The 12500-nt window shown below is 41.1% G+C and overlaps 1 protein-coding gene across 2 annotated transcripts in view; it reads right to left on the bottom strand.

The window, feature by feature from the left end:
- ccdc171 (coiled-coil domain containing 171) overlaps positions 1-12500 on the bottom strand; it is a 40474-nt gene that overhangs the window by 3538 nt on the left and 24436 nt on the right. For both annotated transcript variants that reach the window (XM_079802200.1, XM_079802201.1), the window contains one exon: positions 531-716. In XM_079802200.1, the coding sequence (XP_079658326.1) occupies positions 531-716 (186 nt within the window). The remainder of the gene's footprint in view (positions 1-530; positions 717-12500) is intronic.

The raw sequence follows: 12500 nt of genomic DNA, 5'->3' as shown, positions 1-12500 counted from the left end.
CAGCGCACTGCGGAGCCAGGCGAAAGGAAACAATGCACGCTCTGTGCGGCCGTGCACATTTTACTTTCGGTTTTGAATTAGCACCAATTCGGTGGCGGGTTGCTTGAATTGTGGGTTCATTAGCCTATTATTTTTAATGAAAAACACAACAACAAAACGAATGACAAACTCCCTTAAATAGGCGCTTTTACGTTTCGCTTTGAAAACAAATCTTCCGCGATCATCTCCGTCAGCTCCTCACTCTTAAATCTGAGGAATGACTCCTGCCACTGCCGAGACTCACGGTCGGATCCTGCTTTATTAAGCAGATACGTTCAGTTTTTATTTGTATTGTCTGTTCTCTAACTGAACTAAATTATTTTATTACTATAAAAAAATCAAAAAGGCGGTGGGGGGTGCCACGGTGGGCAAGTGATGTAACCGGTGTTGAGTCTGGACACCGGTAACACCGGCAACACCGACTATCGTAGCAAGCCTATTGCACATTAGTGTGTGTGTGTGTGTGTGTGTGTGTGTGTGTGTGTGTGTACCTGCACAGCCTGTGCGAGTGTGCGGTCCTTCTCCAGCTCGTCCCCCGTGTGCAGCTCCATGCTGAGGCCCAGCTGTGAGAGCTGAGAGGCCTGGTCGTGCAGCAGAGCCTGAGCGCGCTGCTCCCTCTGGAGGGCACAGCTGAGCTCCTCACACACTCGCTCGAACTGCTGGAGCGGAGCACACGCCTGACACACACACAGTGACCAAAAAAGCATTTATTTAAATATCATTCGGTACTAGGGGTGTAACGGATCACAGTTGATCCGTACGGATCACGAACCACGGTTCGGCACGCACGTGACCCGCGGATTTATTGCGCATTTTTTTAAAGTTGTGGATTAATCTGAATTGTTTAGCGATTGCAGACTAAAAGCCGATATTGCTTTTTATGTGATCTCGTTTCTTTAAAGCAGCACTAGGTAACTTTTCAACCTTTATAATATATTTTCAAACCTCTTGTGATGATACATTGACTTACAATAGGTTGAATGACACGTCTGCCATAGCCTGACGGGGTCTGTATCGTTTTTAATCGTACTTTTAAACTTCGGGTTTCGGGTAGTAACCCGAGAAAAAAAAAGAACTACAAAATTCGACTGCTTTACGGCATATACGTCACTTCCACCACCACTTCCTTAAATTCAGACGTGCGAGCCCAACTATCGTTTGTTTGCCGGATGTTATAGTCATGGCCGAAGCAGCACAGAAAAATAAGAAAGCAAAGGTTTTGTCGGAGGAAAGCAAAAAGAAGAAAGGAGAAAGTGATGGGATTAAAGGCAGGAGGATCAACATTGGCCAGCGTTTGCTCGTTGGCGTGAGCTGAAGGAGGAGGGGCTACATTCTTGCAAGTAAATACGTAAGACGTACAAAATCATATTTTAGGATACCTAACATGTCTGTGATATTTGTTTATTTGTCTTGCCTCAAGCTATAATGCAAATCGATTTTTCAAATTTGCAGATTCATCAATGGTAGCTTGATATTATAATATTGACGATATATGGTTATTACCTACCACTCAAACATTGAATTGAAGTATCATATAGAGTCTGTAAAACGGGAACCAATAGACTAGGCTACTATAATGACGCTGGCTGGTAAACGTGAGCATCGCGATCATTTGGCGTTTGAAAAAAAGAAAACCCATGAAATGATATTCATATGACATGCTGAAACATGTGCCACTGTACCTGGGATGAAGACATTTCAGACGCGACGCAAGCAGAACACGCATGTGAACTCCTGCAGTGTTCAGGGCTATCATAGTTGTCATGTCAACAAATGCATGTGCGATGCATCCCCTGATATAAGATGATAAGAGTTTACGACAGTAGTAGAGGACAATACTGTTTCCCGACTGTAGGGGGACCCGAGAGCAAAACCTAACTAGTGCTGCTTTAAACCCTGAGTTTCAGAGAAACATGTGTTCACGTGAACAGGGCATGCTAATCAGTCAACAGTGGCTAGCCGAGAAGTAGAAGAACTTGAAATGCATTTTGCTTCCCCGTAAAATATAATGATGACGGAAGAAGGGTGTGGACAAAACTGTAACGGTAAGCCGTATGAAAGTGGTGCATACATCTGCTACTGTTCCAACGCCCGTTTCACACATACTCCGTATGCGGTGCGTATTTTTTCCGTGCCCATTTTAACGGATAGCCTACAGCTGTGCTGCGATCGTTTCCGCACAGAGTCTATTTTTTGATGTGCTGGCGCTGAATTAAAGTGACAGCGCATCCGCATTAAAACAAACATGTATCGATGCGAAAATCTAGTAATTCCACCACAGACGAATATAATGTAATCTGTTTCAAAGTCAACACATGGCTTTTTGCCTCGAGTAAAGCAAGGAAAACGGCCTTTAAGTAAACAAGGAGAAATAATGGAGAGCACCTGTCCTTTCTTGGAGGTGGAAAAACAAAGTTCCCTTTCGAGAGTGCTCTTGTATTGCGTTTAGCTAAACGCTAGGGGAACTTTGTTCCTTTCCTCGAGATTTTGAAGCAAATTTTTATCCTAAAATACCATGTAAAACGCAGTACAGCTGTCAGCAGGAAGCAGCTGCGTGCTGATTGGCTGTGCCGCTGCAACTGCAGGAACCTATGGCGAGCCCGCTGGGCGGGATGGACCAATCAGATCCCCCTAATATTCCCGCCACAAGGGGCAGCAGAATTTGCATAGCCAAGGGTATAAGAGACCCGGTCTCGCCAGGTTAGTCCGGTTATTTCTTCTCCAGCGACTCACCTCGCTGAGCTCTGGATTGAAGCCTGCCGTCGACCTCAGTGGACGCTGAGCTTCTGCGCCTGCTCACTAAGGCTGTGGACGACCTCGGCATTGACGAGAAGCCCACGAGAAGCCGACTGGATGAGTGGTTTTTCAAGAACCGCCGCCACCCGACCGCTCAAAAACCCGCTCCCTTCGTCCCAGAACTCCACGAGGAACTATCCAAGTCGTGGAAGGCGCCATTTTCATCACGCTCATCAAGGCCAACACTCAGGCGATCGGCAGATGTATGGCCAACTTGGCGGTGTTGGAGCGCCATTTGTGGCTCAACCTAACCGAGATGAAAGACTCGGACAAGACCACTTTCCTGGACACGCCCATGTCGCCTTCAGGATTATTCGGTTCAGGGCTCGACATAAGCAATGGCCCGATGGCCCGGGGCCAGTAAAAGAGTATGTCGGGCTAGTTGAATAGCCAATCACTGGCCCGCGCGGGCAAAACAAACGTCATACCGTCACACTGAATCGCGCAGACGTTGGCTCTCAGTACCTCACCGATGTAGCATGTCGAAGGTAAGTTACTCAACTAGCTAGCTAATATATCACCGTAACTTTGCTCATAAATGATAGATCCAAAGTGTGAGTGCTTGACTTGTGTCATGAGTGAATGTGGGTGTCATTCCAAAGGCAGCGCGCGCACTCCGAAACAGACCGAGACCAGACGAGTAAATTATACTTTCGGTTTCATGTGCACGTCAGGCAGAGGTGGACGGTAACGAAGTACATTTACTTGAGTACTGTACTTAAGTACACTTTTTGAGTATCTGTACTTTACTGAAGTATTATTTTTTTAGGGGAACTTTTACTTTAACTTCACTACATTTGAAAGACAAATATCGTACTTTTTACTCCACTACATTTCTATCGAGGTCCTCAAAGTCAAAAGTCATTTCTGTAGCAGCTTTGCAAGTCAGTGGATGATTTTGTTTCTTTAAAAGTTTTTTTTTTTTGCAAAATGTAAATGTCTGGGAGAAAGAGAAGCATAGACATATGGATGAATCTGAAAAAGCATGATGAAGGAGTTCAGTTCAGTCTGTTTTTTTTTTGTGCCTCTGAGATGCCAGAGCACGAGTACTGAATAGAGCTTTCTTTTGTGTGTTTTTCGCACTTAAACAGACCAATACACACAAAATGTAAACATTTTCATTTTGGAAAGTATTCACGTAAATAAAGTTGATTATGTCATAAGTGAATGTAAACAGTTGGGGGAATATTGGATGTGTATCAGTGTGTAGGATTTGTGCATTCTGCCTTAAAGTGACAGCAGCTTTGTAAAAAGCTTTCTAACTTTTAAGTATTTAAATTAGTTCAAGGTATTCGTATGGAGCATCACTAACTGGCTTAAACCACCATGGTATAGCGTGCATTTATACAAAAATGCAACAATAATAAAATAATGCATTGACATAAAAAAGGAAAATTTACTTTTTATACTTAAGTACTTTTAAAAGCAAGTACTTCTGTACTTTTACTTAAGTTAAAATAGTTTTTAACAACTTTCACTTGTAACAGAGTAATATTTGACCAGTAATACTTTTACTTTCACTCGAGTAATGGAGTTGTGTACTTTGTCCACCTCTGACGTCAGGGATGGCTGACGCAAAACTGTAGTTCCGAAGATTTGCGCGATTCGAAGCGCAGATGTTTCGAGTCGAACGATCCGAAGCGTGATTCAAAACACCTATGTCATGTGACTACGGCTAAATGAAGCCAAAAATATCTTATATAATGTGTATCTTTGTTAATTGTTTATCTTCTGTTTTGAGATAAACAATTAACAAAGATACACATTATATAGGCAAACACAGTGCTAACATTACTGGTCAGGCAATAAAAAATTCATAGTTACAATGACAATTTGGTTATTTTTGCATGTCTCCAGGGGCTCTCTAGCTCTTAATTCATGTACTCCATTTGCTGTATTGATTAATCCTAATGTATACAATACATACAGCTTAATGGAAAAGTTTTCCTTATATTTCTTTCAGGGCTAATAAAAATATAGAAGGGGCCAGCAAAACTCTGATCTACTGGCCCCAGGGGCCAGTGGGAATTTTTTTTAATGCTGAGCCCTGATTCAGTCCCTCTGTGGTTGGGTTCACAGAACGCTTCACCGAGGCATAAAAGGCCTCACAGGCAATGCGACATTTCCTGCCCAAGCGTTCCAGCTCCTCTGCTAGCCATCACTGTAAGGCTGGACCAGCCCAGCCCACCAAGGGCCACCATCTCTTATTAAACCACAGATCTTGGCTTCTCAACCATTTGAAATGCTTGGGCCTCAGAATCAATGTGGCTGAATTGCCGTTTTCCAGCTCACTTATGGCTTTCGGGCCGATTACAAATCAAGGTAGACCACAGCTGTGTGTTGGCTCTGGCTCCATGGAAAAATCCTGTCTGGTATCAAACGGGCGTGAGTTTGGGCACTGTTACGAAGTGGAAAGTTATCTCGACAGATGCATCCAACCTAGGTTGGGGAGCCCTTCACGAGGGCAGGCCAGTGTCCGGTCTCTGGTCAGACTCGGAGAAGAGCCTTCACATAAACTGTCTAGAGATGAAAGCGGTCACGATATCGCTAAGAGCTTTCCTTCCGTACATAAAGCACCACCATGTCCTGATCCGAACGGACAGCAGGTCAGTGGTAGCCTATATAAACGCCAGGGCGGTCTAAGGGCCCTTTCACACCTACCCTGTTTGGTCCGGATTTTCTGACTTTTCAGTTTAGTCCGAATCAAAATTACAGATGTGAAACCTCCCCCTGACCACGGACAGACAAAATTTGGTCTGATGAAAAGAGGTGATCTCGGTCCGAATCAAACTGAACAAATGTTTGGTTCGTTTCTAGTGTGAAAGCATTTTCTATATGGTTCATACTTTCAGACAATTTGCAGGAAGTTCCTGTTTATGTTTAAATATTATAATGTTATTTTTAAATTTCATCTAGGCTACACTGATTATGAAAAGTGAAAAGATGCGCAATATGTCAGAAGACAGAAGGTCAGAAATGATTTTGAACGAAATTTTGTATGATTTTGCTTAGAAAGCCTTTCTTTAATGTGAATTTCGTTTTGTATAAATTGTATATTAATTTTAATCAACGTTTAATCAGATAATTGCCTGGATTTAATAAATAAGAAGCAAATAGTCTATAATCGCGGGAGCGATCACATGCTTTGCACATGAACTGGAGCGCGTCTCAAATAAACCGAAACTCAGCAGATACTCGTCTCACAAACATGAGAAATATGTGTAAAGAAATATGTATATAAAGCTTGAAATGTTCACTTTTAAACCTAACGAAAAGAAAATAGTCAAGCAATGCTATCCGTTCATTCACTCTTGTCAAAGACGCTGACGTCAGACGCACGTCCGTTTACAAACCAATCAATGTCCAGATGCCGCCCACATGATGATGACGAGTGGACACAAGTGTGTCATGTAAAGTTCTTTAGTGCGTTCGCATAATTGCAATGTGAAACCAAACCAAAACTAACCGAATGTATCAAAACATGAACTTCGGTTCGGACCTTGGTGCGGACTTACAGGTGTGAAAACGCCCTAAGATCTATTGGTCTACACACGATGGCGGAAAGAGTCCTAATATGGGCGGAGCACAATCTGAGCTGGCTGAGGGCGGCTCATGTGCCAGGCATTCTGAATCTGGGTCCTGGCATACTGTCCAGGGGCAAAGTGTCCCCAGCGGAGTGGTCTCTTCACCCACAAACGATTCAGACAATTTGGGGCATGTTTGGCGAGGCAAAAGTCGATCTTTTCGCCTCACAAGACAATGCTCAATGCCTAATATATTTCTCCAAGCACGAGGATGCGTTGGCCCACGAATGGCCCAACCTTCCTCTTTATGCGTTTCCCCCAATCTCAATGTTACCTCAGGTCATAGAGAGGATCAGGGAGAGCAAATGCGCTGTGCTTTTAATAGCCCCGCTTTGGAGAAATCAACCATGGTTCTCACTAGGGATGCACCGGTTGACCGGCCAAAAACCGGAACCGACCGGTTTTTGGTTCTAGCGCGCGATCGGTTTTCTTTGTATTTTTCTGCCGATTTTTCCGGAAGTGCGCCCGCGTGCACATACGCCTATATTGCAATCATTCGCGAACATGTCACTTGTGTGTTACAAACGGAAACTGGAGAACTGAGGGAAGAGACGCTGAAGGGAATGAAGAGCCGCTTTCCTGCGCGAGCTAAAGTTGCGCGAGCTTACCTCTCCGCGTCCTGATAGTGAGCGTTTGTTCAGCTCAGCTTCTCACGTGTTGGATCGGATGAGAACGAAACAGACTAACTTGTGACAAAGCCGAAATACTTCTTTTTGTAGCCTAAAGAAGAACATGCATGCACTTTTGAAATGAAATACTATCAGTTCTGTAGCCTATAGGATGATCATTTTTATTTTACCTTAAAATTACATTGACTTAATTTGATTTAAAAAGCACCTGCTGTAGCATCTTAGTTTTTTTCGTTGCACTAAACATTATTTGATTTAACATTTTGGAACAATTATATACTTTGGTTTTATTTAATTTGACTGGTAAAGAGTTTTTTTCTTTACACTGAATTTAAAAACAAATGCTGATTTAAGTAACATCTTTGTTTGGATTGCAGAATAATGCAGTTGTTGCCTTTAATTTCACCTTTCAGCCTTTTAATTTCCAATTCAATTTCCCGTTAATTTCAGATTGCGGACTTGTTTTGATTAGCCAAAAGCCAATTTAGCCTGTTAAATACAAAATAAACATCTGCCCTATAGGCATCAAAGCCCATTCTACTAGAGCAGTGGTTTGCTTTCACTTGACTACAACCATTCAGGCCAGCTATCTGGCCTCTCTGTGTAAAGCGTTACAAACACATTATCAAGGCACAAAATCGCTCCTTATGCTCCCAAAATGTATTCTCTGCAAGTGCAACCTCAATTCGCACAGCACAAATCGACCGATGCTATAGTTATGACAGCGCTACTGCGGCTGAATATCTCTTCAGCAAACTGCCGCAAAGGAAAGTAAAAGTTGCAGCCGCTCAATACACAATCATTATCATTAAAAGTAAAGAAACGAAATGATCAGTGCTTATGCCACTCTCTCTCCTATTGCGGTCCTTGATTTTGAAATTAGCTGTTGATCAATACAATGCAGCTCATATTTGTTGATTTCGGTGACGTGAACTCCATTAAAACGGCATATTGCGTGGGAATTGAAGACAACACATTTATGTGACTAAAGTGTAAATGGAATCGTTCTGATAAATCATATATCTGATCTGTAAAAACACATGAAGTGGACCAGGTATAAATAGTCCCAGCAAGATAACTTCGGGATGCTTGAAATATAGGAAGAAAAATATAAATATTGAATTGGGGAGGGGAGGGGGGTTACATGAATGTATCTCTGAATGAAACTGACTGTCTCCAGAATAGTTTTGATGGCATTTTACAGCGGTAGCTACCCAAAGAAACGCTTCTTTTCCATAAGCACCATCTACTGTCAAAGAGTGATTTAGCATTTTTATTCAGTCCATCTGTTTTTGTTTTGTGCAGGTGTGTCTTATGTAACAATTTCACAAAGCTAAAGTCACTGAATAAAGTCTTGAAATGATGCAATCTAATTTAAATAAAAAAAAACACTGCTCATGCTACATGCGTGTATCTTTGTTTGGATCGTGATTAAAATGCAGTGATTGCCTCACATTTCAAATGGCTAATTTTTTAAAGGCTAGTTTGGACTAGAGCAAATAAACAACAAAATAATGTGCTTAAAGGTGAACTATGTAGGATTTTTGCAGTAAAATATCCAGAAACCACTAGGCCAGTGTTATATATTTTGTTCAGTTGAGTACTTAGAATATCCCAAATGTTTCCAACTATTTGTAAATCGTGAGAAATTGCTATTTTAACCGAGGAACCGGGACGTGTGAGCACATGTCCCAAGATTCTGCGCTCAAACGTGGTGTCATCAAACTACGCCTTTGTTTTGAACAGGCGACCTCTAGTGGACGGAAAAGTTACATAGTGTAGCTTTAAACAAAGAGAAAAAAAAGAAAAAGAAAAAAACCCCACAGATGTTCTCGAAATAAAAAAAAAAAAAACTCTGAATTGGCCATGAAAAATCTTTAAGTAGATCTTGCCTTGAAAAAGGTTGGCGACCACTGTACTAGAGGCATGATATCAGTAGGCGGCAGGCTGGGCCTCCCCGTCCACTTTTATCAGGTTTTATAATTTGGATGTCCCTGCCTTACAAGCTGGGCTTCTCGCTGTGTAATACATTTTAACCCCTGAAGGCCCGACAGTCTGGTCTGGGTTAAGTATTTGTATAAGTCATAAGCACATTCCTTACATGATTTGAATTGTCTGGTCATTCAATATTCTTATTGGCCTGACTATGTCTGGTCTATACATATATATATATATATATATATATATATATATACAGTGAGGAAAATAAGTATTTGAACACCCTGCTATTTTGCAAGTTCTCCCACTTAGAAATCATGGAGGGGTCTGAAATTGTCATCGTAGGTGCATGTCCACTGTGAGAGACATAGTTAAAAAATCATATATTGTGATTTCTGGATTTTTTTTTAAAGATTATTTATTTATATGATACAGCTGCAAATAAGTATTTGAACACCTGTCTATCAGCTAGAATTCTGACACTCAAAGACCTGTTAGTCTGCCTTTAAAATGTCCACCTCCACTCCATTTATTATCCTAAATTAGATGCACCTGTTTGAGGTGGTTAGCTGCATAAAGACACCTGTCCATCCCATACAATCAGTAAGAATCCAACTACTAACATGGCCAAGACCAAAGAGCTGTCCAAACACACTAGAGACAAAATTGTACACCTCCACAAGGCTGGAAAGGGCTACGGGGAAATTGCTAGGGCTGGACCAGAATATTCGAATATTCGTTCGATGGGTTGGTATTCGATTTTCAAATTTGTGATTCGAATATTCGTTGTTGTTGTTTTTTCGCGAACACCTGGCATCCCACTCAAAACGGCTCTCATTCGCGCTTGCATATGTTTACACTATAAAATCACTATAAAATACAATACTTTTTTTCAATTATCTTATAGCCAAGCCATTTTTAATAGCCTTGTTATACTTAATACATATATTTTCTTCTTCTTAGTGTTCCCTGCAGCAGAGCGCACAACTGCACAAGCTTATGTGGCAGAAGCCGTGTCTGAGCTTGCATTTTGGGTTAAACTGCGTTCGTTTGACATTGTGGAAAATAGAATAATATAATCAAAATGTATTATCCTTTTTATACGTTAGGGATGTGACGGTGAAAAAATATTCCCTCAGTGTTTCCCTCAATGCTGTGCTTGTGCGCTGAGCGGCTGAACGCATGCAGCTCTGCGCCGCGTTTACTTTCGGTTTGCCAATTCAGGGGCGGGTTGCTTGAATTGTGGGTTCATTAGCTATTATTCTATAATGAAAAACATAGCAACAAAACAGTACAATGACAAACTCCCTTAAGTAGGCGCTTTTACATCGCTTTAAAACCAAATATTCCTCGATCATCTTGTAATTTAGCTCCTCGCTCTTGTGTAGAATATGATCTGACTGCTGCTGCTGATGTGCTGAGACGGCCGTTAGTTTGGCTCGAGTGGCACGTTCAGTTTTTTAATTGTAGTTAGTCTTAGACCCTAGCCTGGCCGTGTCAAACAGCTTACCAAAACTATCGGCCTGAGTCCCGTGATTTTTTTCTTTTCTTTTTTTATCCTCCCTATTAGGCCTACACATCGTTGCAGCCATTAAAATAGTTCAGTTTTGTTTTTAATGTCAAAGTAGTTATATTTTGTTTCGTTTCTTTATTAAGTTAATTTAAAAAAATGTTTAAAGCATTTTTTTGTTTGTTAAATTAAAGTTTTAGTTGTTTTAAAGTAATGACCAAGCGGCCAGCAGCTGACAGTGAGTTAACCACATGTTTGATCAATTTAGCCTCTTAAATCAACACTGGACTTGTCTTACTTGTAATGAAATCCATAGATATAAAACACTTCAAGCATCACAATGTTGGTTTAAACATTTAGCCTACTATCACCACCACCACCACAGTAAAAAGGCATTTTTGACAAGCTGAGGCTGATGCTGCTCGCAACGGCGCAAATGAAACAAATAAAATGAAGTGACGTGACGTGTTTTTTTAATTATTATTATTTTTTATTTATTTAATTTTTTTATTTATTTTAGTGCCATATAGAACTTTTTTTTTTTGAGTAAACATTCCTCCCTATTACACATTGTTGCAGCCATTAAAATAGTTCAGTTTTGTTTTTAATGTCAAAGTAGTTATATTTCGTTTCGTTTCTTTATTAAGTTAATTTAGAAAAATGTTTAAAGCATTTTTTTGATTGCTAAATTAAAGTTTTCTTTTTTTTAAGTAACGACCAAGCGGACTGAGTGAGTTAACAACACATGTTTGATCCATTTATCCTCTTAAATCAACACTTAACTTGTCTTGCTTATAATACTTTTTTTTTTTAGGAAACGTGTTCAAAAATAAATAAATCAAAATTAGGCAGGTTGTCTTAACTTACACCTCTGACCTCTCCGCAAAATTAATATAAATCCGATCTTCAATTTTTGCGCTACATGCACATTTAACGGAGTTCATGTCAACGAAAGCAACAGATATGAGCTGCATTATAGGCTATTCATCAGCTCATTTCAAGATCAAAGACCGCAATATCAGAACGAGTGACCTAAGCACTGTAAGAGCATTTAGTCTCATTCATTTTAATGAAGATGATTGTGTTTTTGAGCATCTAAGAGGTTTGGCAGTTTGCGTGTTGGCTTGCTTTACTCATTTGCGGCGATACTCTAAACACTGCGAGCCGTCTTAACAGTCGTGTTGCCATAGTCTCATGTTGTTTCCACCAGCGCTGCACACCTCATTGTTTCTTTTAATTAATGAATGTCTAACATATAAAATTAAGGAAAAAGCCCGCGTTTGAGGTATGACGTGAAAATTGTCCCGAAGCCCGGCCCCAGCGGCAGAAATAGGGGCTCTTAGTCTGTTCTATAACTGAACAGAATTATTTTCACTAGCTACTATAATATATCAAAACTGGGACGTAACAGATCTGTGTGTTTTGTATCACTATTCATTGCCCGTTCGCGGAGCATAAAAGCCCTGCCCTGATTCCAGCCTTTATTAGAGAGAAGGATATGTTCAGCTCCTTCCCTCCGAAGCTTCGAATATTCGATGTTGATTACTACAGAAGCTTCGAAGCTCAAAAAATGGTATTCGGACCAGCCCTAGAAATTGCCAAGCAGCTTGGTGAAAAAAGGTCCACTGTTGGAGCAATCATTAGAAAATGGAAGAGGCTAAACAGGACTGTCAATCTCCCTCGGACTGGGGCTCCATGCAAGATCTCACCTCGTGGGGTCTCAATGATCCTAAGAAAGGTGAGAAATCAGCCCAGAACTACACGGGAGGAGCTGGTCAATGACCTGAAAAGAGCTGGACCACCGTTTCCAAGGTTACTGTTGGTAATACACTAAGACATGGTCATGGTTTGAAATCATGCATGGCACGGAAGGTTCCCGTCTTAAGTTTGCCAATGACCATTTGGATGATCCAGAGGAGTCATGGGAGAAAGTCATGTGGTCAGATGAGACCAAAATAGAACTTTTTGGGTCGAATGATGAGTACCATCCCAAGAACACCATCC

This window comes from Gobio gobio (genome assembly GCF_949357685.1).
Source record: "Gobio gobio genome assembly, chromosome: 21".
Lineage (NCBI taxonomy): Eukaryota > Metazoa > Chordata > Actinopteri > Cypriniformes > Gobionidae > Gobio > Gobio gobio.
Note: the sequence above shows the minus strand (reverse complement) of the source record. Positions and strands in the feature narration are given on the sequence as shown.